This window comes from Chaetodon trifascialis, chromosome 21, assembly GCF_039877785.1.
Source record: "Chaetodon trifascialis isolate fChaTrf1 chromosome 21, fChaTrf1.hap1, whole genome shotgun sequence".
NCBI lineage: Eukaryota > Metazoa > Chordata > Actinopteri > Chaetodontiformes > Chaetodontidae > Chaetodon > Chaetodon trifascialis.
In genome coordinates, this window is record NC_092076.1 from 3,030,147 (window position 1) to 3,056,275 (window position 26,129).

Genomic DNA, 26,129 nt, shown 5'->3' on the forward strand with positions numbered 1-26,129 from the left:
ACTGACATCAGGTGTGTGCACAGAGACGCCAGTTCACGCGTTATTTCAGTGCAAGTTCCAGTTTATTTATAGGAATATTTACAGACAGAGAGAGAAATTAAAAAGTGACTCTTTATAAACCTGCTGCTGCTTTCTTTCTGCTCAGCGTGCTCGTAAAGTCCTTGAACGCCAGCAGTGTTGTTCCGGCACACAAACGCTGTCGAGTAGCCATTACTTCTCATTAGTGTTGTGGAGAGTTCATTAGTGCTGAGGTCTCCATGTGCCACCCAGGAGAACAACCCGACTCACACAGGTACTCGCAGGAGAGTGGAGCGATGCAGGAGTGAAAATAAAAGTGTCAGTCTTTGTTGGACCTAGCCGTTTGCGTCCTGAGTAAATCTGAAGGAAATTTGAGTGAAATTTCATAATAAAGAAACACTGAATTTAATCTGACGCTGGATTTATCTCTACGTTAACCTCCTGAGGAAACCAAGGTTTGCTGTTCGGACACAAAAAAAAGAAGAAAAACAGATGAGATCAGTTTGAGGTTAACAGAAAGGACAAGAACCAGAGCGAGCGATTAGGATGTTAACGCGATGGTGGACCTCAGCACAGCGTCTGTGTGTGCGGATGTGTTGAAGAATAAACATGTGTGAGCTCATGCGGGGGGGGTGGGGGGTGATCGCTCGCATTGCTGCTGGCCAACAGGTTGTGGTTTTCGAACAACATCCCAGCACCATTAACCACAACGCAGCATCTTCCTACACGCTGACACGAACAAGAGACCTGCTAACCATGTCCTCTGTTCAAAATACAGGAAATAATTCGCTGGTTAGGAGCCAAAGTAGGTCCTCTGACTGGGAGAAAAAACAACATATTGTTTGTGAAATCTTGAAACATTGACATAACATCCGCTGCAGTCAGAAATTAGACGTAAAACTTCTATAACTGCCGCTTGAGCTCTTGCGGTGATGCAACGTTGCACCAGCATCAGCGAAAACGGTGCATCGTTTCCTTCTTCACCGCAGGATAAATCACACAAGAAAAATATACATCTTAGTGTTTCTGAGAGACAGAAACCTTCAAACATTCATTTTTGACTTTTTCTGTAGTGTACTTGTGGTTGTAGGCAGTCCAGATCATCCCATGTCGCATGTGAGTTGTCTTTGTAGCTGGATATTAGTTGACTAGAGGACGTACCACTACGGAGTGAGTAAGAGAGGAAAGGTGGGGGGTAGCACTTGTATATAACTCGCATATAATTCATATTTAGTGTGGTGGTGGCTAGGATTATATATACTGATTTACAGACACTCCAATTTGAAGTTGTTGAATAATAGAGTACATGTTGCATTAGCCTTACACACTTGCAAAATACCTGTCTGTACACAACTTTAAATATTTTTACACAGAGTGATATAGGAACATACATACAGAATAGAGTAATTGGGAGTCATTAAAGCCCTCTTCCATTGAACGGTCAAGTATCTCCGTACGGCCTTATTGTACACTTCAGGATGGAGCTCCTTAAAGGATAAATCCAGTTTATTTGACCTCGGTTCAGTTAGGATAACACTACGCTGCTGAACAGAAGCCTGATGGAGGAGAAGCACAAACCATCCCGACACGAAGGCTGGTGAAGATGATTAACGGGGCAGGAAATTAGAAAGTCTCAATTCTGCTTTATAGAATTGTTTATTTTTCAGATTGGTTTGAACTTTGCCCTTTTTCTTGTGAAACTCTGAGCAGTTTTCAGGGTTTCCCCCAAAGGAACTGGTTTGTGGAGGTGGAAGGTACTTTTTTCCTATTTCAGCCGCAGGTCGAGTTCTTCTCTAATTAAACTGTTTAATCATGACGTGCAAACAGCACAGAGCTACTGATAATGGTGCAGTTGTTCAGCGTCTAACCTTAAACTAACTTCAGCCTGCGGGCTCTGCTGGATAAAACTAAGCCCTTCTCCAACACTGCAGCTTGCTTTTCCAGTTAATCACCTCAACACCAAATGATGGGCTCAAACGATCGCTCTCACCCGCTGAGCTGAATCAAACAATCACCTGATCAGCTGAAATCTGTTCTGTTACTCAGCTCGCTCCTTAAATACGTGGCCTCCGCTTGTTTCATATTTTATAAAAATGCATTAATTTCATCTGATGTTTGTGGTTGCAACAGCAAAATTTTGCAGCAAATTCAATTCATGCCGATGACAGTGACCCGCCGCAAAAGGTTGATGTAATTAAATAAGAACTTCCTCTATTTTGCAAAATCTTTTCAGGCTGACTCAAGGTGAGGAGTTAAAGTGCTTAATGGGAGATGGAAACACGAGGAACCTTTAACCTTCCCTGAAAGGAAGAAACTGTTGTGGCTTATTAGCTGTGTTGCACCATCCAGTTTTTAACTTCCTCTTTTTGAGTAAAAACTACTCCATGAAAGTAATTCTGAGATGGAAGTCAATGGTACAATGTGTTTCAGATAACCTAACAGATAACCTAAGCTAATTAGCTAACAAGCTCGCTAACGGCAAGAAGTATTAACTGAACAATATGGTGTACAATGGTGAAGAAAACGGCAAGAAGAAGTCACAGCATGGAGAAGCTGTGGTCTGTGACTAGCGCTAGCCTGGCTGGCTAGCATGTTAGCTCACCGGTAACGGCAGTTAGTTCAGCAGCTTGTCTTCTTTTTTAGCAGTGTCGCTGCTGATTTCAGCAATTAGCTCAGTGTCAGTGTTATCATAACCAATATAACCAGTGTCCACACCCACTAAAGTAAGGTCCAGGTGGTAATAAACCAGAGTTATCCTTTAATCTGATATTTCTCGACCCCGCCATTGGGAAGTACTTCTTTCTTTTTTAACCTTCATTGGAAAATCATAGCCTGGAACAAAGCCTCCAGAGCTTTAGAGATTCAGTGTGTTGCTCAAGAGTACTTCATGTGGGTTGAACTTACCCAACGCGAGGATGTGAAACCGTTGTCCTACATCATCCTGCTGCCACAATCACTCGTCGTATGTGCTCTAATCTACTGCATTTCATCTCTTCTGTAGCTTCAAATCAAATTCATGGTTGGGTGCGCGTAGGGACATCCCCGCATTACATTACAAACTGCACTGCACATGTAGCTGAAAGCCTCGTATTAGCTGACATCAGTGTAACTTCGTTTTTTCAGTTTTCTTTTTTTCAAAAAGAAGTCCCACAAGCAGATCTCGGGTTAAGATTCCACCTGTGATTAAAAACTAAACCCACGTATCAAAATAAGATTATCGTCGTTGCTGAAACCCTGCAGAGATAACGTAGCTGATCGGAGATGATGTTTGTGGCATCAGATCTCCGAGGTAGAAATACAGTGCACTAAAAAGCTTCTTCCTCAAAGCAGGTCAGAAGTCTCGATCTCATGCAGCCAGCTGTGTGTGGTCTTTTTTTTTTTGTTGGGTGGTCTGGGCAGTCGTGACATCAAACTGTTTTGAAGGTCAGATCTTTAGGAAGACCGATGAGAATCCCAGTTGGTAATTTAAAGTCTTTGTACAGAAAAGAATCCCATTCGGCGGGATTTTGATCTTCGACTCCTCTTATTTACAGAAGCACGTGGGAGAGACACCGGCATGAGACACGTGGTGTCTTAACATCTGCAAAAATATATCTTCATATTTTTTGCCTTACAGATTGACAATATAAATAGTAAATCATACATGGAAAATATATATGGGGACTGAAAACGGATACATCGTATAGGCTATGCTAACGTAAAGTGCTAAAATACTTAGATTTTTTTTTGAACAGGCCGCAAGCATAAAGGTATATTCTGACAAAAAAAACTTCCCTCAATCAGCGCCCCGCCCTGCAGGGCATCATCACAACTCTGTCTGGGGAAAACCGCCTTCATCCAAACGTACTTTCACATTCATATCCTCCAGCTTTGTCAGTAGCTGAAAAGTGAGACTGGAATGTTTCAACTTTCTTATCTGCTGTGAAAACTTCCTGCTTTTAGAGAAGTGAAAGCGAACTGGCACCAAACCCTGATCGACAGAATCCCTTCACGGCGTCATCGCGCCCTTTCTTCAGCTTCAGAAACTCTAAAGCTCAAATGACTAATCGACATCCCGCTCGACTTCTGTCAGATCGTTTCAATAAACCCGCTTCTACCAGATCACTGTCCTTGGCACTAACTGCGCAGAATCCTCCAAAATATACCGAAGTGTGTGTGTGAGATAGAAAATGTCCAAGCAGGTGTACAGTAAAGCTAAGTGGTGAGAATAGTCTGCTTAAAAAAGACGCCTCGGGTCTCCCTGATCGTTTACTGATGAACCGCTTTGACATGCAGAGCCCCTGAAGCCTCCAGCCTGCCTCTCACACCTCGTCTTTGGCTTACTTACTAAATCAAAGTGTACTACACTGTGAAGCGATGAACAAGACGACGTCTGACACTGTCTGACTGAAAAACCACACGAGACTCACGACAAAGCAGCAGCAACCAGAGCCAGTGATTATACAGGCGGAGCTGTCCTAAAGGGCGGCCAGCGAAGGACTCTGCATGTGGACGCTCAAATCCAACAGACCCGCGTTTAAGCACTTCCCCCCGCGCCCATTTTGCATCCCTTCCTACAGGTTACCTCACGGCGGCTCGCCTGCGATTCTACTTTTGACTCCCCGCGTGGCCCGGTCGGCCGATCGCTTGCGTAACCTATAAGATGTGTGCGGGCTGGTTGCCGTGGCAATCAGATCTTGCTGTTCTCCAGGTGGGAGTCGATGTGCTTGATGAGGGCATCGTCAGGGTAACCGACGGGGAATATCAGCTGGCAGAGGGGGCAGCTTCGCATGTCGCTCTCCTCGGTCTCCATCCAGAGCTGCAGAGCAACACACACACATAATCACACATCAGGTTCAATCACATGAGGTCCTCGACACCAACACCTTCACTGGATTGTATTAGTCATCCTGTGGGAGGCATGACATCACGACAACAGGGTTTTACTATGAAGTACTCCATTTGTAGTAAATCCAAACGCTCATCCAGGCCCTGATTCATCATGCGATCCAGTTCAGCTTAGAGAGAAGACCAACCGGAGCAATTATTTGCTTTCAGACACGAGAAGTTCGGTGTCAGTTTCACGAGCCTGCTCGACAACAACAACAACAAAAGAGTTCCTGTGAAACCGCCTCCTCGAGCGACGCACAGAAGCCTTTTCTGATCTCGCTGCGTATTCGCAGGGAAACATCATTTTCTAACCTGACAAGTCAAAGCTTAGGCGCAGCTTCATTAGAACGAAGTGCACATCCTTCACTCAGGTTAGGGAACCATCACCAGGACTCAGCAGCGTCTTGACGTCACGCTGCTTCCTCCTTTGCTAACAGTGGACAGCAGAGGACTCGAACAGCTGCTCGAAGGCTTTGTCTCCTGAATGTAAACACGTGATGTTTTTAAGCATTTTCTGAAACAGCTCATGCTGCACTTTCATTTACGAGGATAGTCTTGCTTAGATTAAAGAAGTCTGAAAATACACCTCCTGCAGCAACACCTCTGAAGCCGGCTTATTTCTGCTTTGTTTCAGTTAAAGTCAGACCGGGAGTATTTCTTGATGAACTTGATATACTTCTGCATGCAGTAAAGAAGCAGTTCCAACACTCATGAACTCACTCTAAAACCATTCTGTGCATGTAGTGTGAAACCTAAATAAAAAAAGAGACATCGTGTGTTATTTGGTTGGCATTAGAGAGTTTCCCCTCCGGCAGCGCCAGCTCTTTCCCCCTTCATGCCATCCTGACCTCACCTCTGCACATCCGTTTGATATCAACGTTCTCATCTCACCCTTGCAAAGAAAGTACATTTCTGTTGCACAATTACTTTAAAGGAACTACGAAGGGGCATAACAGAAGCCTTCTGACGGTTTTAACATTCAGTGTGAAAAGCTGCACCCGGTGGAAAGAGTCATGGGGTTAAATTCAGCGTATTTTCTGTGAACCAGCTCCGTAATTCAATTGCAACAACGTGACACGGGACGCTGAGCTTTCACTGCTGCATTTTCATGGTTTCAAAATCACTCAGACGTGCAGCTGGCACAAACTCTTCATGCTTCATGCTTGAAAAGAGACGTTTGAACTCACGTTGATTGAAGGCCAGGACTGAGCATGCTCTGCGGACATGTACGCCGGCTGCGGGTGGCAGCTCAGGGTGTTTGACCTCTGAGGGATGGGGAAGGCGGAGCAGGATGCTGGGCCTCGCATGACGCCGCTGGGCACCGGAGCAGAGAGCACGCCCAGCGTCCGCGGTGGGCTGATGGGGTGCGGGCAGGTCCACTCCTCCTCATCCTCAGAGGACTGTGGGGGCTGGGGGGCCGGTGTGGAAGGAGGAGGGGGCTCAAAATGCAGGTGGGCCACCTCAGACAGTGGGAACGGCATCTCTCTTGAGTGGCGCATGGAGCTCTCCCCGAGGCCCCCGTCTCCTCCTGCGCCGCCTTGATGGGGAGACGGGGAGCCTCTGTGCTGCAGTCCACCGTGAGGAGAGCCCACATGTTGGGGCTGCTGTTTTGGGTAGCCCTCGATGTAGGGCCGGGGCTTAGGCAGGGTGGAGACAGGGTCCAGGGAGAAGCGGGGCGGGCACTGGTAAGCCGAGGGGTCGGCGACCTCAGAGTAACTACGTCGGCCCTGGAAGCTGGCCCTCAGGTGCTGGGTGGGCGGCCGGCATGAGTAAGAGGCCGGACCGTCGTTGACGTCCAGCAGGGGCGAGCGGCGGTGCATGTCCGGGGAGAGGCGCTGCAGCACCGGGGAACGTCTCTGTTGGATTGGGGAGTGGTGTGGCGGAGGCGGGACCGGAGAATGGCGCTGAGAGATGGGCGAGTGGCGCTGAGATACTGGAGAGTGGCGCTGGTGGTGGATGGGAGAGTGACGCTGGACTGAGGGAACAAAACAAACTCGTCAGAACACATTTGGAAAGAAAACCTTACTGCACTGTGTGGCCATTAGTGTGTGGACACGTGCTTTGGTCTACAGCTACAGCACACAGTGATATTCCACACAGCACTGTTTCCTGCAGCTTGTCTGAAGCTTTGTAGTCTCAACATGACAGTGACCACATGCACAAAGCCAGGTCCATGAAGAAGAGCTTCCATGCAGTCCAGCTGCACAGAGCCCTTTCCTCAACCTCATCCAGCACCTATGAGATGAACTTGAATGCAAACTGCAAGTCATGCCAATGCACCTCTGGCCAAATGGGAACAGATCCCTGCAGCCAAATCTGGTGGAAAGGCCTCACAGAAGAGCTGCTATAATGTTCTGGTGTCCACACACTTTTGGCAGCTCTTGACATTTCCAGTACAAGCAGAAGAAAATGGTTCACCAGGTCTTCGTTCCATGTCAGACTCATTGCTTGACATTTCATTTGCTTCTATGCATTTCACCAGAAGACGTTTCATGCATTTCCTGCAAGCAGCCGGGTGTTCACTGAATGGAAATGGTCCTCTGTGTATTCATAAAAAGTCAGCCCTGTAGTCACCACTTCAGCTCCACTTCCCATATCGAAGAGGAAATATCATTTATGGCCGGTTGGTTGCGGTGTTAAAAGGGTGGGGGTGTTTGTGCTCTAAAACTCTCTTTGAGCCTCAGAATGAGGAGGAAACACTCAAATGGGACTGTTCAGTTCACGCTTACTCTTACAGATTAACACCCCGGAGAGTTTTTACGGCTCCACACAAATTCCCAGCTCGTCGATTATTTCAGCCATTCACGAAAAGCGTTTGTTTTGCTGTTAAAGACAGCCGAGGGGCCGTCGTGCCGCTTGAACGATCCTCCGACTGATTAAGCAGAGGTGCCATTCACGTCACATTTTCGAGATTAATGTGACACGACGTGACCTTAGGGAAACGTCAGACGCAGTTTGGGGGGTTTCTGCGCTTGTCCCACTGTTAGCTGTGTAAAAACGCGTTATTCACAGATTTACACAATAGTTTTCCAGTTTGCTCTACCTACAGCTCAGTAGAGGCGATGCATGTGGTGCCTTCTGGTTTGTGGTGGGGGCAGATGCACAGTTGTGAGACATGATGTGTGTGTGTTTGTGCGTGTGTGTGTGTGTGTGTGTGTGACTACTCGTGCAGGAAGAGAAAGGTGTTGCTACCGTTTAGCACTTGTAAGTTTTACTCCAAAATGTCTCTGCTTTCATTTCCATCTTACGTTTAAGTGAGAAAACTGAAGGAACAAATCACAACCAGACGTTCTGTTTCTAAGCCGTCGGAGCGACGCAGGGCGTGACTTTAAGTTAATTTATTTTATTTATATAACTTTTACAATGTAACAGCATGTTAAACGTACAAAATGAGTAAATGTGTTTGTCAGCTGGTGTTTTCCTCTATTAGCAAGTTTGTTATTTGTGGAGCCTGATGACTATAAGGATAATTGCTCAAATACAGGATTTAAAGTTTTTGTACTTTAATCTCATGCTACTTTATACTTCCACTACATATTAGAAGTGAAAATTTAGCAAAATATTAGAATTTATTGTCAATTGTACTCCATTTAATCGGCTATCATGTCACTTTAAAAAAAGGTAATTTACACACAAACATGTGGTGAGCTTGTAAAATAGTTTGCAGTATTAAATTAAACTGTTTGATAATCTTTAGTACATTCACTGAAGTAGTATTTTTACCATGTTTTATTGCTACTTTTACTCACTAATCATGAACTGTGGCCCTGGACTTCCACAGTTCTGACACAGAGTTTTGTCCGTGGGTTCGGCTCATGGGCACGCGGGTGGGTGTGGACGCTAACCTGGACTGGCCTGCTCCTGCGAGGCTTTCCTCAGGATCTCCGTCTGCTTGGAGCTCAGTGCTTGGAGGCGTCCCAGCTCCTCTGTTAACTCCGTGTAGGCCAGAGCCAGATTCACCCTGGAGGACGGGAAGCAATTATGTAATTATCAGAATCATTGTCATTACAGAATATTGCAATGCCGGTGCAACGTTAATGTATTACGACCACAAACACTGTAATCTCTGTCGAATCATCCCAACGTACAGCACTGACGGGAGTTAATCAAAGGCTTCCTTTAATATTGTAAGATGTAGGAAATTACAGCTGAAGTGCATCACAAGCCCACACTGATCTTCATCTCCCTCTTTAAAGTGAATGAGCTCCGCAGCACCGCCTCACAAATCAGGCTGGCTGATTGAGAGGCTTACAGGCTTATATTTTTAGAGTGCAAGTCGCAGCGCATAATTGAAGTGCATAAAATCACACCATTTCATGCAAGATGTGTCATGACTCTCTCAGGGGCCGTACTGACAGAGCAACTCTATTTCAAGAAGCGTGAGCGAGGACGGTTGGCTTGCACGCTTCTGCAACGAGCTGACGTGGTCCCAGCTCGTTAGCTTGAGTCTGATCTGAATCCCACAGCATGAATTACTGCGAGGCAAGGAGCTCTGTGCATCTCTGAGCATCAGTCTGATCCCGATAAAGGCCAATTTCACTGTCAGTGGTTAACAGAGAGATCATCACGATAGAAACAGGAGTCGACTCGAGTGATTAGTCACTTGACTCTGATGGCAGGCTGCTTATCTCTGCTTATCAATGCCTAACCAACTTTTCATAAACTCGCTGAGTCTTGACCTGAAATCTACTCATTCCAGCACTGTCAGTGGTAGATTAGCCTGTTGACTGTAAGATGGAAATCTGTTCCGATAAGCGCCTCACCCTGCCAGCGTGAGTCAAGGCCGGCCAGGTTTGCTGATGCAACGACAAATCGCACCAGACTCCGACCACCTTTGGATCCGAGCTGCAGACTTTCATGCCTTCGCCAACCCTCGTGCCTTCCTGTCCTATATTTATGTCTCCGTACAGAGCATTTTCATTTCCTGTAAATACACTTCTCATCTTTTAAATTGCACTTTGACCTTTTCATGCTGTTTTTTTCAATCCATCATCACTATAACTGACTCCATAACAAGTTAAAAGGAAAATAAACCGCCTCACATGGGCAAACAGAGCGTCTGCCGCTCGTGATGAACGGAAACATACCAATGAAAAGAGCACCAGATTCATGCCTGACTCAGATCTGATAAAGCACCTCTGATTACCAATTTAACCTGCCTGTCGATGTGACTCAGCTCATTCCTGCATAGAGATGGTGGCAGATAAAAAAATGACAAACAACACATATGCATGTCCTGGGGATTTCTTCTGCACAGGCAGGAATAGATATGAACTTCCACTGCAACGCCAGCACCCAAAAAGACAAACACGGCGTATATCCTGCCTACACGGCACACAAAACACGCCGTCTGATTAAAAATATGAGACCCTGCACACCCGCGCACTCACTTGATTGAGCCTTCCCACTGGTGTGTGTACGCCTGCGATGCATTAGAGGAACACTGCACATTTCTTTGTGCTAATTACTGCACCTCTTTACGCCTTACAGACATCCACAAAGACACAAAAACATGCTGTGTAAAAACCTCCAAATTGTTTCAAAGAAAACTTCCATTTCAAGGAAGTCCATGGTTTAAAAAAACTGAGTAAGTCATCGCTTCCACTGGTTGGTTGGGTGTTGCAACTGGCCCACCTAGTTTTCCACCCATCTGCTGTGACTCAGAGTCGGGGATCAAACCCCCTTTCATCTCCCACCTTTCAGCGAGCATCGCTGTGGTGTGAGTTGGTGGAGCCGTTCAGGGTCACCTGTGATTAAAATGCACGCGCTCCATATGTGTGGCTTTTAGTGAAAGCCTGCAAACACACAGAACATTTAGTGCCTCAGCGTGGAAATGACAATCATCAGGTTACTTACTGGCTGCGCATTCAAAGCAAATCCTCCTCTCAGACTCTCGGGCGACTCTCAGCTGCAGCTCTGCACTGACTTCTCTCCAAACGCTGAATTTCGTGACACTTTAGACCCTGCACGTCTTCTTTTTCACACATGTGCTGCCTCACTTCCCAATGTTTGTGTTTTGACAATCAGCGTTCAGGCTGCAACGCCTCTCTCTCATGGTCCCATGTAGGAAAGCAGATGTGTGAACACCTGCACACGAGCCTCACGGGGCTTCTCAATCGCCGCCTGCGTGTCTGTGAAAGCAGGTCCTTTGTTTGTTTTTGTCGCTGTACGTCTAAAAATACTCTGCACATTTGCTTCATTTTGTTTCCTTTTCTTTGCTTACGCATGTGTAACTGCATGCACATACTGTACAATGTACAGTAGCGCGTGGGAGGGGTGTGATAATGCCGATGCAGCATTGATGAAAGATTCGTGCCACTGAATCGATCATCTGCGAGCGTATGTACTGTATACGTGTGCGTGGGAGGCGCAGCGTGGGCTGAAATCTGACCTTTGATCTGATCAGAGCCGTCACTGCAGCGGCCCGTGCGACTGCAGCGCCTCTTTGTTGGCTTTTAAACGTTCTGTTTAAACCTCCTCAGTCGCTCACGCCGACAGCGTGGCCTCGGGATGGAACGCTGACGCTGAGCACACGGATGGCGTGACGTGGCAGTGATGGATGCTCTTAGAAACTTGCAAACGCGTGGTTGTGTTTTCTGGAAGAAGTGATTCACACGTAACCCGGCTGTGACTGTCTGATGAGGGCTTGACCTCTGGGGGCAACGGCCGATGTTTTGGGCCTTCGACGAGGGCCAAGACTTCCTCATCATGCACTGTTCTTTGCAGTCCAGTTAGCAGCTTGACTTTCAAACTCAACATGTTGGCTAATCTTTGTGAACAGATTACAATAATAAAAAGTAGTGCTGTCAAAAATATCACGTTATTAAGGCGTTAACGCAAATCAGTTTTAACGGCGTCATTTTTTCTATCGCGCGATTAACGTTCTTTGTGACCTCGTGAACTTGTAGTTTTTTAGAAGCTGTGGCCGCTGCTAGTAACGTTACAAAAACTACAGGATCCGATTGTAAACTGGAAACAAAACAATGGGCACGCCCCACGCATGTTTTGGTCTCGCCTGCTCGCTAGCTGTGAAAGTGTAGGCAGACGTCAAGCGTGAAACGCCGAAATGGATGCGAACAAGATTCTGAATAGAAAGTTTAGTTTCGAAAAGTTGCCAGATGGGTCGACTGACAAGACCAGAGTTTGGACAGAGATGTATGGATACCACAACTAATAACAAGCTTATGTTCATTGTTTCTGGAGAGAAATAAGAGGCTGCGTTGATCAGCCTCTGGTGAATAAACAGAAGAGCATCACAGTCTGACTGCTTGTATGTTCAGAGGAAACTTCAGAAAGGAAAGTTTCAGCCATGATTTAACTGCACTATAGCCTGAGTCCTAGTTTACAATGATGTGCACTTTGTAACTTTACCTTGTATCACCCTGTTTTGATCCCTTAGAAAGGGCTGTTGAAGGGGCTTTTTTGTAACCAAGTATTTATTTTTTGTCATCTGTTTATTGACAGTGTTAAATTGTGTGAGATTTGATTCATTCAAATGTGAATGACTGCTCAAAGTGAGAATGTTAGTGTGAAATAAAACACTACACGTTGTTGTTTTCAATAAAAAACATTTGCACAAAGCAAGTCTGTCCACTTTCCATTGTTGATAAGTATTAAAATGATAATTAATGGGACATTAAGAATAGATAAAAATGTGCGATTAATCGCGAGTTAACTATGACATTCATGCGATTAACCGCGATTAAATATTTTAATCGATTGACAGCACTAATAAAAAGCTAAACCATCAGACGATAGCACCACAAAGCATTTCAGCTGACGCTTTTGGCCTCTTGCAACCTGCATGCAAACCACGCCCGCTCAACCAACGCGACTGGTCCATATTACTCAGACTACAAATGGACAAGCGTTAACCACTGTGCTCGTCATGTGCAGGTGTCTGTTGAGGCAGATTTAGATATTCCTGGTCTTAAAAGAAATGCACAACCTGCATGTCAGCAGCCTCATGGAGGAACAGATGGGGGCTTTTCACACTCTGCAGACCACACCCTGACACCCTCTGAGTGCATGAAGCACAGAGAGGTGCTAAACAGTTCTCACATCCAGCACCAAACATTCAGCTACCGGCAAACTAAAAGTGTTTTTGGGGGGTAATCATCAATTAAAATGTAAAAAAAGAGATTTCCAGGAGCTGCATTATTAAGCCAATTTTCTAAATACTAAATACTTCTCTGAATTTCCAACAAGAAATGGGAATTCCACTTCAATTCATATCATCATGTTGTGATTTATTGGAAACAGCTCTCACTTTCTGAAAGCTGAGGAGGGATTAGTCAGTCGCTCTGTGTGGCGGGGAGGGGGCGTCCGACCAGGTGACTTGTGGTTGGTGAGGGAAGCTCTTTCACGCATCGTCAGTTATGAGTGAGGCAAACGAAATTCCACAAATGTAGTCACAAAAGGTTGTAGAATTAGCCCAAAACTGCTGTCTCTTACAAAACAGATGGAGAGGAGGAGGCAGGAGAGGAGCGGTGAAGATGTGAAACACGAGAAAAACAAGAATATTTTGTGGCGAATGGAAGATAAAATCAGTTTAAGTCGGTTCACATGCGGAGGCTTTGAAAAGCATCACAGTGTAAACACGTTTGAAATGTAGAAACACTCACTGATTGATGTTTTGTTTAGCCTGGTTTAACACTTAAAAACACATCTACTCTGTTCCCTCGTTAAGAAACATGGAGAGGTTGAGCCGTACTGGCATGTCAGACTCAGACTCAGGTGAGGAGGCTGATCAGCGACCTGCAGCGACCTGCAGCGACCTGCAGCGACCTGCAGCGACCTGCAGCGACCTGCAGCGACCTGCAGCGACCTGCAGACGTATCAGAATGCTAAGTGTCGTCTCTTGCATCTCTTATTTGTTCATGTTAGCTTGTAGCTCGCAGTGGCTGCCACAGCAACATTTTTATATTGTGTGTAACATCTGAATATTTCGATTTATTTGCATAGTAGACAAGGACTGGTTTCTGAATGTGTGACGTATCGAATCGAGTTTTCCTGGCGTACGGTTTTAGGGGATGTGAAAGCGACTCTCTTAAAACAAACTTTGCACAGATGCAAGTCGGTACAGTCAAGATCAGACGGTTTCAGGGATGTAAACATTAGAAAAACACATCTTTGAGTGGAGGGACTCTTTAAATAAAACCAATTTCCCCAGAAAGACTGCTCAACATCATAAAATACTGATGATTGTTGTGCCAGAGGTGGTGTGTTCATAGGCTCCACAGCACATGCAGAACCTTCCATATCAATCTGTGCAGTTTACACTAAATGAGCTCAATTACAAGAAAAAGCACCAGGAAACAGAGTAGAGGCACTGTAGTGTGTTTTCAGTGTGAGTAAGTGATATTGTTGAGTAAAACCAAAAGGTGACCAAGATCTGGAAAAAGCAGTGGGCTTCCACCACACTGAGTAAAGACTGAGCGCCTCTTCGCTGCCGCATCTTTACTTTCAGTTTGCTCCCCATCGAAACACCTCTGGGGTTTCATTGTGTGGGAGTCGGGTGCCCGGCCTGCTGTGGTTTTTTTTTTTCTTTTTTCTTTTTACCTGCAACACCTCAGAAACAGCCTGGGGGCAGTTTGGCACAAAGATAAGCTGCTTTCTTTCCTCTCAGCAGCAGCTTTGACACATTTCTGTGGTTGGCAGAGAAATGAGTGGAAACACAGCAGCTTGAATACTCAAGATTGCTCTTTTTGTGCAGGTTTGGGAGGAATAAGAGGGATAGATGAGACTGGATTCAATGCCTCATGTTGTCTGACAAACACGCAGACATGAGGAAATGGACAGGAAGGTGGCCTACGCTGTGCTTACACTGCCCCCTACTGCTCAGACCCACCTCCTACCAGCCCTCCTTGAGTTAATACACACAGTGGTGTTGCAGTTGAATGCACAGAGAGGAGATATTAAATAGAGCTTTTGTGCACAAACAATAAGACTCCTTTATTAATGCTGCATTTGAGCCGAGTTAGCCAGCGATGGAGAGCTCGTCTAGCTTCTAATGAGGCCCCTGGAGGTCGTCCTAAGCTCATCACGGCAGGAGGACAAAGATCCAGATGAGCGGCGGCCTTTAGTCAAACATTCCTCCTCTCGCTCTTTCCTCTGCTCCCGCTTTCCCTCCCTCCCTCCACCCAGAGATCGGCGGCGGTCACTTACTGCTCGTCTCCCACCTTCTTTATCCACTCCACATCACACTGCTTGCACGGAGAAGTCATTTCCTGCCGAAGTAGAGCGTGAAATTAGATTAGCATGCAGGTGCTGCTGGAATATTGGACAAGATCTGACAGCAGGAGCCAATCGAGACGGCATGTTTGAAGGTAACGTCATCAGGAAAAAGACGCTGTGGGTGAAAACAGGTTCAAATCACTGATATTCAAGTTCTGTATGTGTGTTTACGTGCAGCTGCACAGCTTTAAGGCTCTATGTGTGCAGGTGAAGTCGTCCAAGGAGCCCAGATTTTTAGCAACGCTGCTCCAACCGAGAGAGGAGTAAGTGTTTGGAAGGTTGAGAATTTGTTCTTGTTTTAGTGACTAATAAGATGCTGTGATGTGGCGTTCAAGAGCAGCAAATCATCTGGAAGAGTGAGATGAAAAGCTGTCTGTCTGCACGCCGCCAGAAGTCGGTTGGCTTAGCTTAGCACAAAGATTGGACAAAATCCACCTGTAAATATCTCCAGCTCGATAATGAACACGTTGTACCTCGTGTGGTTTGTCTGCTGAAGCCACGCTGTGACTGTACGTGGGGTGTGTTGTGTTTGGACAGAGCCGGGCTTTAAAATGTCTCTTTACACTTAATGCAAATCAATGAGATGTCAGGGAATGCACCGTGGTCAGCTGCTTCTCTGACACCGTTCTTCACATAACTCCACCCATGCGGCCCCTCGAGGGGACTCAAACAAACCAACTCTCACCCTGTCCCTCTGGCTGTTCTGCAGCATCCTCATCTCCTCCTTCAGCCTCTCACACTCCCCCTTCAGCTCCTCTTCGCGCTGACACGCCCCCTGGGCCTCGTGCCGCGCCCCCTCCAGCTCCGCCTCCAGCCGCTGCAGCTTCAGGTCGGACAGGGCGTCCAGGCTACGGGAGCTCTGAAGGGTCAGGGTTGGACAGTCCAGCACTGGGAGGGAAAAGAGAGGAAATGTAGAGAGACGACACGCTGCGTTTTTATTTCGTTTCCACTGACTAACAGCACGTTCTGTCCAGATTGCTGCACAATAGACGAGTTGTAGATGAGTATTTAAGAGCATAAGAGCTGACTTCTTCCAAGGGCAGCATCTTTCAGTCTGTACCTGGGTGCTGTGATCTGTGTGGGCATGTTAGTGACTCAGCTCCGCTCACACAGACTCAGTCCTTGAGCCAGAAGACACTCCAACAGCGCAGCAGCATCGGCTTTCATATCCCAGCTCCTCTCCAGCGTGTGCAGTCACAGGTGCACACATACTGTACACAGTCTGCACTACAAGATGTTTTCTCGGCCTCGTTCATGCACACACACGCACACACAAAGCTATTAATCAACAATACCGCCTGCAGACGGACTCCTCGCGCTCGAATTAACGTCAAAAAGAGCTTAAACGCCGCTTTTTTTCATTAAATATGAGAGTTTGACGCCTGTGTGTGTTCTGCCTCCTCTTCATCGAGGTACACCTTCAGCAGAGGCATCTGTTGAGTTGGCGGTGACACTTTTCTTCCATGTTTCCATCGGCCACCCACGTCGCTGAAGAGGGCAGAGTTGAGAATCTGACTCTGAACTCTGTTATCTGCCATCTAGAAATGAGCCGATCTGCTGACTTCATAATCCAAAAAGAGATTTTCTCTGGCGAACGCCGTGGAGTGACCTGCCTTGTCTGAAGCACCTTTGAAATTCTTGTACTTTTCTCATACAGGAATTGATTTGCATGGCAATAAGTGGAATTATCTCACAGGTTTTCTAGCAGTTGGTAACGCAGACTGATCACAATAGAGCTCACTCAGCGGTGCAGATGGCAGTAACAGGCTGAATGATACAGAGAAATCCTCAAATTTACAGGAGCAGGCGCTTCACTCCAAATATTTTGAAGCTAGAATGATTGAATTTCAGAGATTTGAGGGCTCTTTCGGTGCAACTGTGACCGAGGAGCTGGAACGACGAGCAGTAAGCTGGAGCCTCAAATATCAAATGCTTTCCGACCAGATTGTTGGATTTGATTGATGAGCAGTGATTAACGGAGATAACCACCTGACCAAAAACCCCCTGAAATCTGCACATTTACATTATTAGTAGATGTACAGGTGCATAAATTAGGGATGTGCAGGTATCAAATTTTCATGCTATGATTTTGCACCAAAAGCATCACAGTAAATGTTTTTATCACTACATTCATCAGACTTTTAGTGCTAAAATATGGTAAAATTACTGATCAGTGAATGTTTACTGAAGCTTTGTGGGACTCGAGCTGAAGTCAGATACACTAAACTAACCATAAACTTTAAATGTTTTGTCTGTTTCCCTCCTGGTTTACCCGAATAAAAGTACCCATGAAGGCTGGAGCACTGCGCTGCGTTCAAGGTGCCCTCTGAAAACATGGGTAATCACAGCCACGGATATGTTTCACTCACTGTGAGCGTCCGGGCCGGCGTGCAGCTGCAGGTACTGCATGTCTTTGCTGTGCAGCTGCATGTTGAGTTTCTGCAGGGAGCTGTCCCTCTGCCTCAGCGCTGACTCCAGGCCCAGGATTCGCTCCACGTGCTTCTCCACCAGGCTGGTCTGCAAGCAAACACACACCCAGAGCTTAATTTCAGTCCTTAACACATGCTGGACTGAAACATTTAGAGGGGTTACATATTAAATACAGCACACGGCCGGGCTGTGCTTCCTTTAACCTGCTAAAGCCAGTTTGTGAACATGTCCAAGCCTGCTAAGAGTCAGTGTGACTAATCAACATTCGCATCCTGGCACTGACATTTCATCTATCCGTCCATCAAAAAGTTTGACGCGTGTGCTGGTGGAAAACAGCCATGAACACGGGCCAGTTTGGCCTTCATCGACACGAGTGTTCGACGTGTTACAGAACAGATCATGAGGGACTTCAAACCATCCCCTCGTCTCACGGCAACGTTTGTAAAAACAGTTCAAGCAGAGAGCGATTCCTCCTTTTACTGTGGTTCGTCATCTGCTGCGCTGACGCCGTCATGTGTGCAGATCTACATGCATGTCAGCGCTCGTGTGCTTCTGTTCACATCCACAGATTGAGCAGAAACGGGGGAGGAGGGCAGAGCGGTGGAGATGGAAGTCAAGGGCGGTGTGGGTGTTCGTTAGCCCTCCTGAAAATATTAGAGGAAAGAGTGAACGTCATTTACAACCTTTATTCCAGAAAAGTTTGAACGCCGTGTAAAACCTGAGAATGAGATTAGTACATGGACTCAGGGACAATTCGTGAAACTCATTTGTAAATGACTGAATTCAGTTTTATTTATATTTTCTACAAGCTTTTCTGGGACTTGCAGCTGTAGATCTGCAAGCAGGTGCATGTTGGAAGGTTAAAGGTCACTGCAGGCAGTCGGAGCCGCAGCCTCAGGTGACACTGACACTGTCAGACATCTTTGGCGCACCTCATCCCTTAATCACCCCGACCGCGTTAAAACCGCTGATGCTGCTCGGCGAGAGCTGCTCAACGGACTTCGCTCTCATATGAGACGGTTTATTATCACAGAGGGGCTCTGAGGAGGAGCAGCCAGCCAATCTGTTCAGTTGGAAGCGTCTACCTGGTCTGGATCGACTGTGATTTGCAACCAGCAACAGAAACGTGTTCAAAGAATGAGACTCTCGCAGTTACACATCCATGAAGCTGATTCTGGTGTGTTTAAAATGATGGGAATTCAGCAACTTCAGCAAAAACAATTAGAATAATTTACTGAATCCAAACTGTTCCCTGACAGCCAAAAAGCATCAAGTGCACAGCGTCAGGGGAGAAACTTCAGTGAGCGGCTCTGAAAGGACTCTCCTCTCTGAAGGGCTGTTGACTCGGAATAAGAAGCGATGAGAAACGTTCACGCAGACGGGAATTACTCTGAAAGGAGCGCCGTCGCCTAAAGTGCAGTCAAAGCCATTCATTTCCTCAAGTGTCTTTCTTCTTCGTCGTCGTACTTTCAGAGTGCCAAACGTTAAAGGAACGTGAGGAGAGGAAAACCGGTTATTACCCATTATTTACAGTTTGCAGACTGAATCCTTTAAAATGTAAAATATGACCCCTCTGAGGTCATCGGGAGGAATCTGTTCCAGAGAAACATGGCTGCTGGATATACAGGATTTCTATGGTTTTCTGTGGTTTTTGGTCACATATTCAGATGCAGGTTGCATGGAACGAGGTGGACAGACCATCCTCTGAAGGTATGAGTGAAACTACATTTCCCATAGTGCAACCTGATTCCACACTTCGCTGGCGCCCCCTGGCCTGGAAAACACCTGCATTTTACGCCACGTCTCCAGCTTGAAGTGCAGGTTTTTGCTTCTGATATTTAGTCGCCGCAGCCAATCCGAGATCACCCTGATGACATCAGCAGGGGTTGATCCGTCGATGTGAGCGCTCACGACAAGTAAACTGAGCCTGTTTTTGTCCTGCGTCTCCGTTCAGGCTCTCAGTTATAGAAAGTCTTTGTGGCTCTGAAGGGAACTTTGTAAAGTCTGAGAAAATAATCCTTTTTAACAGCGAGCTTTGCTGAAAACTGGACTTAATGTCTAATTAAAGATTCTGTTGCATTTTGGGACACGCAGCGTGTCTGCAGCGCGAGCCGCACTGAAAGGCCTGAAAGTCTGGATGTTTCAGCCTCTGCTGCTTCAGTTTCAAACACGGTTTGAGTGAAAGAGGCTTCACACTAAAACCACTTTCACTTTGTCAGACGTCCACTCGCTTTGTCTCGCTTTGAGCTTTGGAAAGAGGACTTTGTCCCCCATCGCCTCCGTTCAGTTTGCTTTATGAAAGGATGTTTGAACAGCGAGTAGAGTCAGGAGGATCAATTAAAGCACTCTCCATGTACATGAGGGCATGTGTTGTTTTAAGATGTGGAAAAACGCGAACGTGTCCTTTAAAGAAGCGCCGCACTGAATCGTTTGAATATTGTGTTATATTTTCTTCATTTTCCACCACTTTATTACATTTAAATGACTCATTTCACAGCTAGTTTCAGTGTAACCTGTAAAAAACATGCTGAACAACAGATACAGTACGTGGCCAAAAGTCTGTGGACACCCATAGATGATTATTTCCAAACTAAGCTCATGAATGCGCTGCTACAAAAGTGTCCTGCTTTCAGGCTTTCCACCAGCTTTTGGAGGCTGGCTGCAGGAGATATCCAACACTGATTTTGGGTGATCAGGTCTGGCTTATAGTCGGTGATCCAGTTCAAGCCAAAGGTGTTGGGAAGCGGTGCGTGCAGGCCAGTCAAGAACACCAAACTGTGAAATGTCCTTTATGGAGCTGACCAAATCCCAAAAACAGCTCCAGACCAGAAGTCCACCAACACATACGCACATGGGTGTCCACATACTTTTGGCCATATAGTGTATTTGTGGACTTAGATGTGATCTCATGTTCATCGCCTCTTCGCGATGTCAGCAATGCCAACTTTGACACGTTCGCCCCCCTCAGCAGAGCGTGAACTATGAGCTCTCATTAACGAGCCATATGGCCGAAGCCGCTGTCACATAACCGAAGCACGGCGCGGCGAACTGAGTCACGCCTCTGACCATCTTGTCGAGGTCCCTCTGGAGGTTGCTCTTCTCCATGTGAATCTTCTCGTAGGCCTGGATCACGTCCTCCAGCTGCTCCTCTCGCTCCTTCCTCTTCTGGAGCTGAAGCGACACACAGAGAAAGAGAAGCTGAGAAAAAAAAAGCTTGACATACATTTACTTTTTCCTCTTCTTTGTCAGTTTTCAAACTTCCTCACAAAGCAGGAGAGGGAATAAAACAGCAAAAACTTCCATTGCCAGAGTCATCAAATGCGTCTCTTAAGAAATTGTTATGTAACCGAGCAAAATTTAGGACACCGAAATCCTGACACCTCAGCACGCACGAAGCAAAGCCTCCACAGCGATAAAACATGTTTTCAATCTTCAACACTACAGTATTTAGAAAGGCGGATCTCTTGACGTCTCGCTGGTCTGTTCTCCTCACGCTGTGGCATAATGAGGGGGTCGAATGTCGCTGGATGCCGTAACCACATGCTTTCTGACAGATCTGAGGGCGGCGACGCACAGATTGAGTGAAATGAGGAGACGTTTGAAGCGGGACGAGGACACAGAAGTTTTTTTTTTGTTGTTGCTGCTGCTGAAGAATTTGTTCACTTTAGACAACGCAGAGAAAGCGAGTGGGAGCAGCATTAAGGGAGCGAGATAAGCAGAGCCGGCGAGGACAAAGAGGTGCATCGCTGCAGCGCGCCGGAGCGCCGAGGCCTATTCAGCGTGTCTATGGTAACATATGCTCGTCGAGAGCTGGCACCGAGGTGAGGACGGCCTGCCGGCGGTATCGTGACTGAGGGGAGGAGGATTACTCCACAGCTCCATTTCTGTCAATTAAAAAGAAAACTAAACTCTAAAGCTGTCCTCATCATCACGATGTGAAGGTTTGTTTTATACGGTTCAAAGCTGGAGAGTGTTTTCAGCCGAATTTGTCCTCTACCAGCAGCGGTTAAAAAAACACCTGATATGACTGTTCAAGCTAAAATGGGACTATTCCTACTATTAAGATCTTATTTTAGCTGCCATCTCTACTGTTGCATCCAAATCTCGTGCAAATTTTAACCAAAAATCCTTGAATTGTCATGCAAATCAACGCCTGTTTCCATTCGCTACTGCTACATGAATGTTAGGAGCTGGGTGCATCAGGCTGAACAGTAGGTGGCGCTACTTCTCCAGTGAGCTGCCATGAAACCACTGCAGAAGAAGAGAGCACCATCCATCCATCCATTGTCTATACCTGACTATCCCTTTCTGGGGTTGCGGGGGAGCTGGAGCCTGTCCCGGCGGTCAGCGGGGTAGGCGGGGTACACCCTGAACTGGTGCCGGAGGAAGCCGGAGAGCCCGGAGAGAACCCACGCATGCACGGGAAGAAAATGCAAACTTCACACAGAAAGGCCCAACCCGGGGATCGAACCAGCGACCTTCTTGTTGTAAGGCACGCACACTACCTGCTGCTCCACCGTGCTGCCCAAGAGAGCCCCAGTCAAACCTCAAATGATGGAAAACATCATTTTTGTTCTCTGTTTGCACACTGGCTCATTGGAGAATTAGAGAAACCAGAACTTCTTTCATGCCTCTGGTCGTCTTGGCCTCAGGCGTCGTCATGATTAACCTGAGAGGCACGCCGGGCCTCTATTAACCCCTCGTTGATTGTGTAATATATGAATAAGCAGAATATAAACACAAAGCTGAGCTGATGAAGCTCTGAGGAACACAAACATGGCGTCCAGACCAGCTCCTGAAGCAGGACTCTCGTTAACGGCCTCAGGTCAGCTGATGCTTCAGCGCTCTGCATGTTCCCGGGTGACGCGCTCGGCTCGTGGCCTTGGTGTCACATGACTCGGTTTGTGAGGAGAAGCGCTTCAGGTTCACTTTTCTCTGCCTTTTGACAGAAAACCTTTGACGCCATTTTTGGCTTTGAGACCTTTAAATTCCTTTAATGCCGCCTCAGACAGGAAATATGTCACCTCTGTCTCCTTGATAACTGCAAGTCACCGCTCCACCAAAAGGGAGGATGGTGTGTGTGTGCGCGCGTGTGTGTGCGCGTGTCCCTACAGAGCATGCTCAGCCAGCCGTGGCACATTTCATCACTCTGAATGGCCGGTGTCAGCGCCGTGTGACCTTGTGCGTCCGCCGCTAATCGTCTCTGCTGCTCCCATAAACCATTTCCTTCCTCCTTCTTGCTCCATGGCTCTTTCTAACGCCGCCTCTGCCGGCCGTGCTGCTGCCTTCCTGTTCACTCGTTCCTATTTCTTCTTCCCCTCCTTAGAAACGCTGGAGTTACAGGCGAGGGGGTGATGCTGCATTCAAGGATGCAGTAGAAAAGTAGTAAAACTGAACCCCAGTCGTGCGTTTTTTGAGATGCTGCCTTATTCTAAATCACTCTGCATGTGTTATGTATGTTTTTCCTTCTGGAGGTGGACGCATGCTGCAAAGTCAATTATGCTGCATCTCAGAGTGAAACTCCCATGTCACAGCGCTGCTTGGATGGTTCCTTAAAAACAGCCCATCTCAGTAATTTTGCTTGGACAGCAGCTTTAGTGCTTAATTAGTTCTGGACGTCTTTCGGCGTACGTCCACCAGGCTTGGCCTCAATTCACTTTTAATTCAATTAATTCGCATGCAGGGAGGGATTTCTGCAGAATTCAAGAAAAACCTTCGGTGTGATAAGGTTTTTATTCTACCCAGCGTGTCTGAGTGGACACAGTGAAGTGGATCTTCCTCTCAGTCCGCTCGTCCTCCCTCTTCGTCCCTCCTTACCTCGTGGGTCAGGACGTTGACTCTCTGCTGCAGGTTGCCGTTTTCGGAGTGCAGCAGCGCCGTCTCCTTGCTCTCAAAGGAGCAGTACGAGTTGGTGTTCTCCCCGAACTCGCTGATCATTGGAAACTGCAGACAAAATTAGACACGCAACAATCAGGATGTGCTTGAGAGAGCGAGGCGGTAAAATAACACAGCGACTGAACACTTTTGCTTATTTCTAATTTTTGTTTGTTTGTGTTCTTTCTCCCGCTGCGTTCTGCAATTTTTTGATGATTTCACACTGGGATCATTAAAGATTCATCTTGCATCAACTGAAAATTCTGTTTGGCCCAGATATCACTCAGAGGATCAGGCTGTTTTAACTAAAGTCATGTTTTTTTCTGCTCGTGAACTAGATTTTAGTTTTCAGTTCTGCTAAAAAATAAATGTGACGGCTGCTTTAATTGTATTTTCTAATTTCACCCCTCAGTCTGGGGGGGAGTCTGTCACTCTGCTGCTGTTCGGCCATCCGTCAGCTCCTCTGTCCATCTCTGGAAGATGATCTATATGTTTTCAAAATCACCAGAAAATCACATGTTTAGGTTGAAGCAAGCAGGTTTTAAACCCTCTAAGGAAAAAACACTGATCGTATGGCCTCGTTAAGACTCATCAGTCAGAAGGTAAATCGTATTCATACAGAGGAACAGAAGTGCAGCTCTGACTCTACATGAAAACGTCTAAAACATGCAGGAATAATCACATTATGTGCAGCTATGATTATGTAAGTGTAATTCTACGTGTTTATGGGCTGTACTGCTGTTTTACTTTTAAAGTGATTTGTTCTATAGTTTTTTTTTATTCATGTGGTTTTCGTGCTAAACTGCCGTTTTTGAAACACGAGTTATATAACTGCTTTAACCTAAATGAACACATTTACATTTAGAGTGCCTTCGTTTTCTGTGTGAAGCCATCGCCGCCGATGCGCCGTCTATTTGAGGAGCAAACAACCCTTTTCCATTTAGCACAACGCCTCTCTGCACAGTTTAACAGTAAATGTTCACAACGTGGGCAAAGCCCCCCGAGGGGCCCCGAGAATCCTCACGCTGCCGAAAACGGAGAACTCTGGAGAACAACCTCGCGTTCGAAGCGGGAGGGAGCGCTCCCATCTGCATCATTACAGCAGCTGCACTCAGGCGTCAGCAGCACTTTCTCCTCAAGAAAAAGCTTAAAATAATAGAAAACCCAGATTTTTTCAAGTGGGTGAATGATCTGTCCACGTGGAGATTTGGACCTATCAGGAGTCAATACTGGGACGTCCGCATTGTTTCGATTGATCATCCAAAGTTTTTTAAAAAAAGGACACATGCTGTATTTACAGAGGCGCAGGTGTGACAGCTCCCTCTGAACAGCCAGCATCTGCACCTGCTCTCCTAAAACCAACACCTGTCTCTCAGGGAACGGGCCCAGAACCAACGAGGAAGCCTGCAGCCTCCAGGAACAGCTGCTCGCTGAAAGATGCAGGATTTCTGCACTGACACATGCATCAAGAGAGGAAAGTCAAACTGCCTCTCCGTCAAACGTTCTCACCCTTCGCTGGAAGAATCCTTTTTAAAGACATTTCTGCATTCAAATGTCTGAAAACGACAAGAACTGTGTCACATATTTAGTTTTAACCCACAGAAATCTCTAATTTTCTGCACTTCGTGGTCACCTGTCACATCCCCTCTCATCAGAAATGACACTCTGTGCATTAAACCCATTAAATATATGAAAATGCATTAAAACATCCCACTTTGACGCTGACCTCTGACCCTGAATCAAAGCTTTCTGCAGCCGCTGTTTGCACAGAACACCACAGACGCCTCAGTTTCCCTCCCTCGCAGACCGTAACGCTGCAGCAGCTCGCCTCGTGCTGGAATCGTCTTCCTCAGCATTTCAAACACAGCGGCCTCTTTCAGAAGTTTTTGTCATTTGAAGCTCTCCTTCCTCTCGTCTGGCTATTGATACGTCTCTGTGCAGCATCACCAGCAGCAGCTGAAAGTCCTCGTGCACCTGAAGTGAAACTAGGCGACGCCGGCGGAGGGGACGCGGGTACAGCTTGGTATGCACGGTATAATTCCTGGAACAGCACAGACTAATGATGATAAGAAGAATTTCCAGGAGTGGATTTTTTCTCTTTCATCCTTCTTTGTTCTTAATTTCAGCTATTCATCTCCCCGTTGCTTTTGCACCATTATCTCCTTTTACTGCCTCATTTCTCTTCCTTTTTCTGTGTCTTGCTCTCCTTCCGCCTATTTAACTCCCTCTTTCTGCTTATTTTTCCACTTTCTGTCCTCCCACGCTATTCCTTTCCGCTCCTCCGCCCTACCTTCCCCCTGCATATCTGTCCGCTGGCCCGGCTTCTGCTCGGAGGTGGATTTCTGCTTCACCTGCTGCCTCATCCAACCGAAAAGTCGTCTGATTTCCAGCGCCGAGCAAACAGGCCTGGCTGTGCAGAGATATTCACCGTGCCGCTGACTTCATGCATCAAACTTTGAGCTGATACTTTTAGATCCAGAGTAACATTTTGACTTCTTAATGGTGAAACTGTTTCCTCTGTCTGAACCCTCATGACCCCCCCGGAGGAGCCCCTCTGAGCTCTGTGCAGCCCTTTGACATCACCATCTTTCATGTGCAGCTGCTGTTTCCCCGCTGACTCCTGGTCGATTTCGCCAATAGATTCACGTATTTTGACACAATTAAGCGGACCAGCGTTGTCGGTGTCGGGGGGTTTAAGGCTA

At 46.6% G+C, this 26,129-nt stretch overlaps 1 protein-coding gene across 1 annotated transcript in view; it reads right to left on the bottom strand.

The window, feature by feature from the left end:
• Positions 1–784: 784 nt before the first annotated feature.
• Positions 785–26,129, bottom strand: part of LOC139349583 (TANK-binding kinase 1-binding protein 1-like) — a 49,851-nt gene continuing 24,506 nt past the window's right edge. The window contains exons 3-10 of the mRNA XM_070990506.1: positions 23,371–23,496; positions 20,620–20,724; positions 17,493–17,640; positions 15,809–16,011; positions 15,055–15,116; positions 8,733–8,848; positions 6,075–6,862; positions 785–4,816 (exon numbers count right to left, since the gene is read on the bottom strand). Coding sequence (XP_070846607.1) covers positions 4,688–4,816; positions 6,075–6,862; positions 8,733–8,848; positions 15,055–15,116; positions 15,809–16,011; positions 17,493–17,640; positions 20,620–20,724; positions 23,371–23,496 — 1,677 coding nt within the window. The 3' untranslated portion in view covers positions 785–4,687. The remainder of the gene's footprint in view (positions 4,817–6,074; positions 6,863–8,732; positions 8,849–15,054; positions 15,117–15,808; positions 16,012–17,492; positions 17,641–20,619; positions 20,725–23,370; positions 23,497–26,129) is intronic.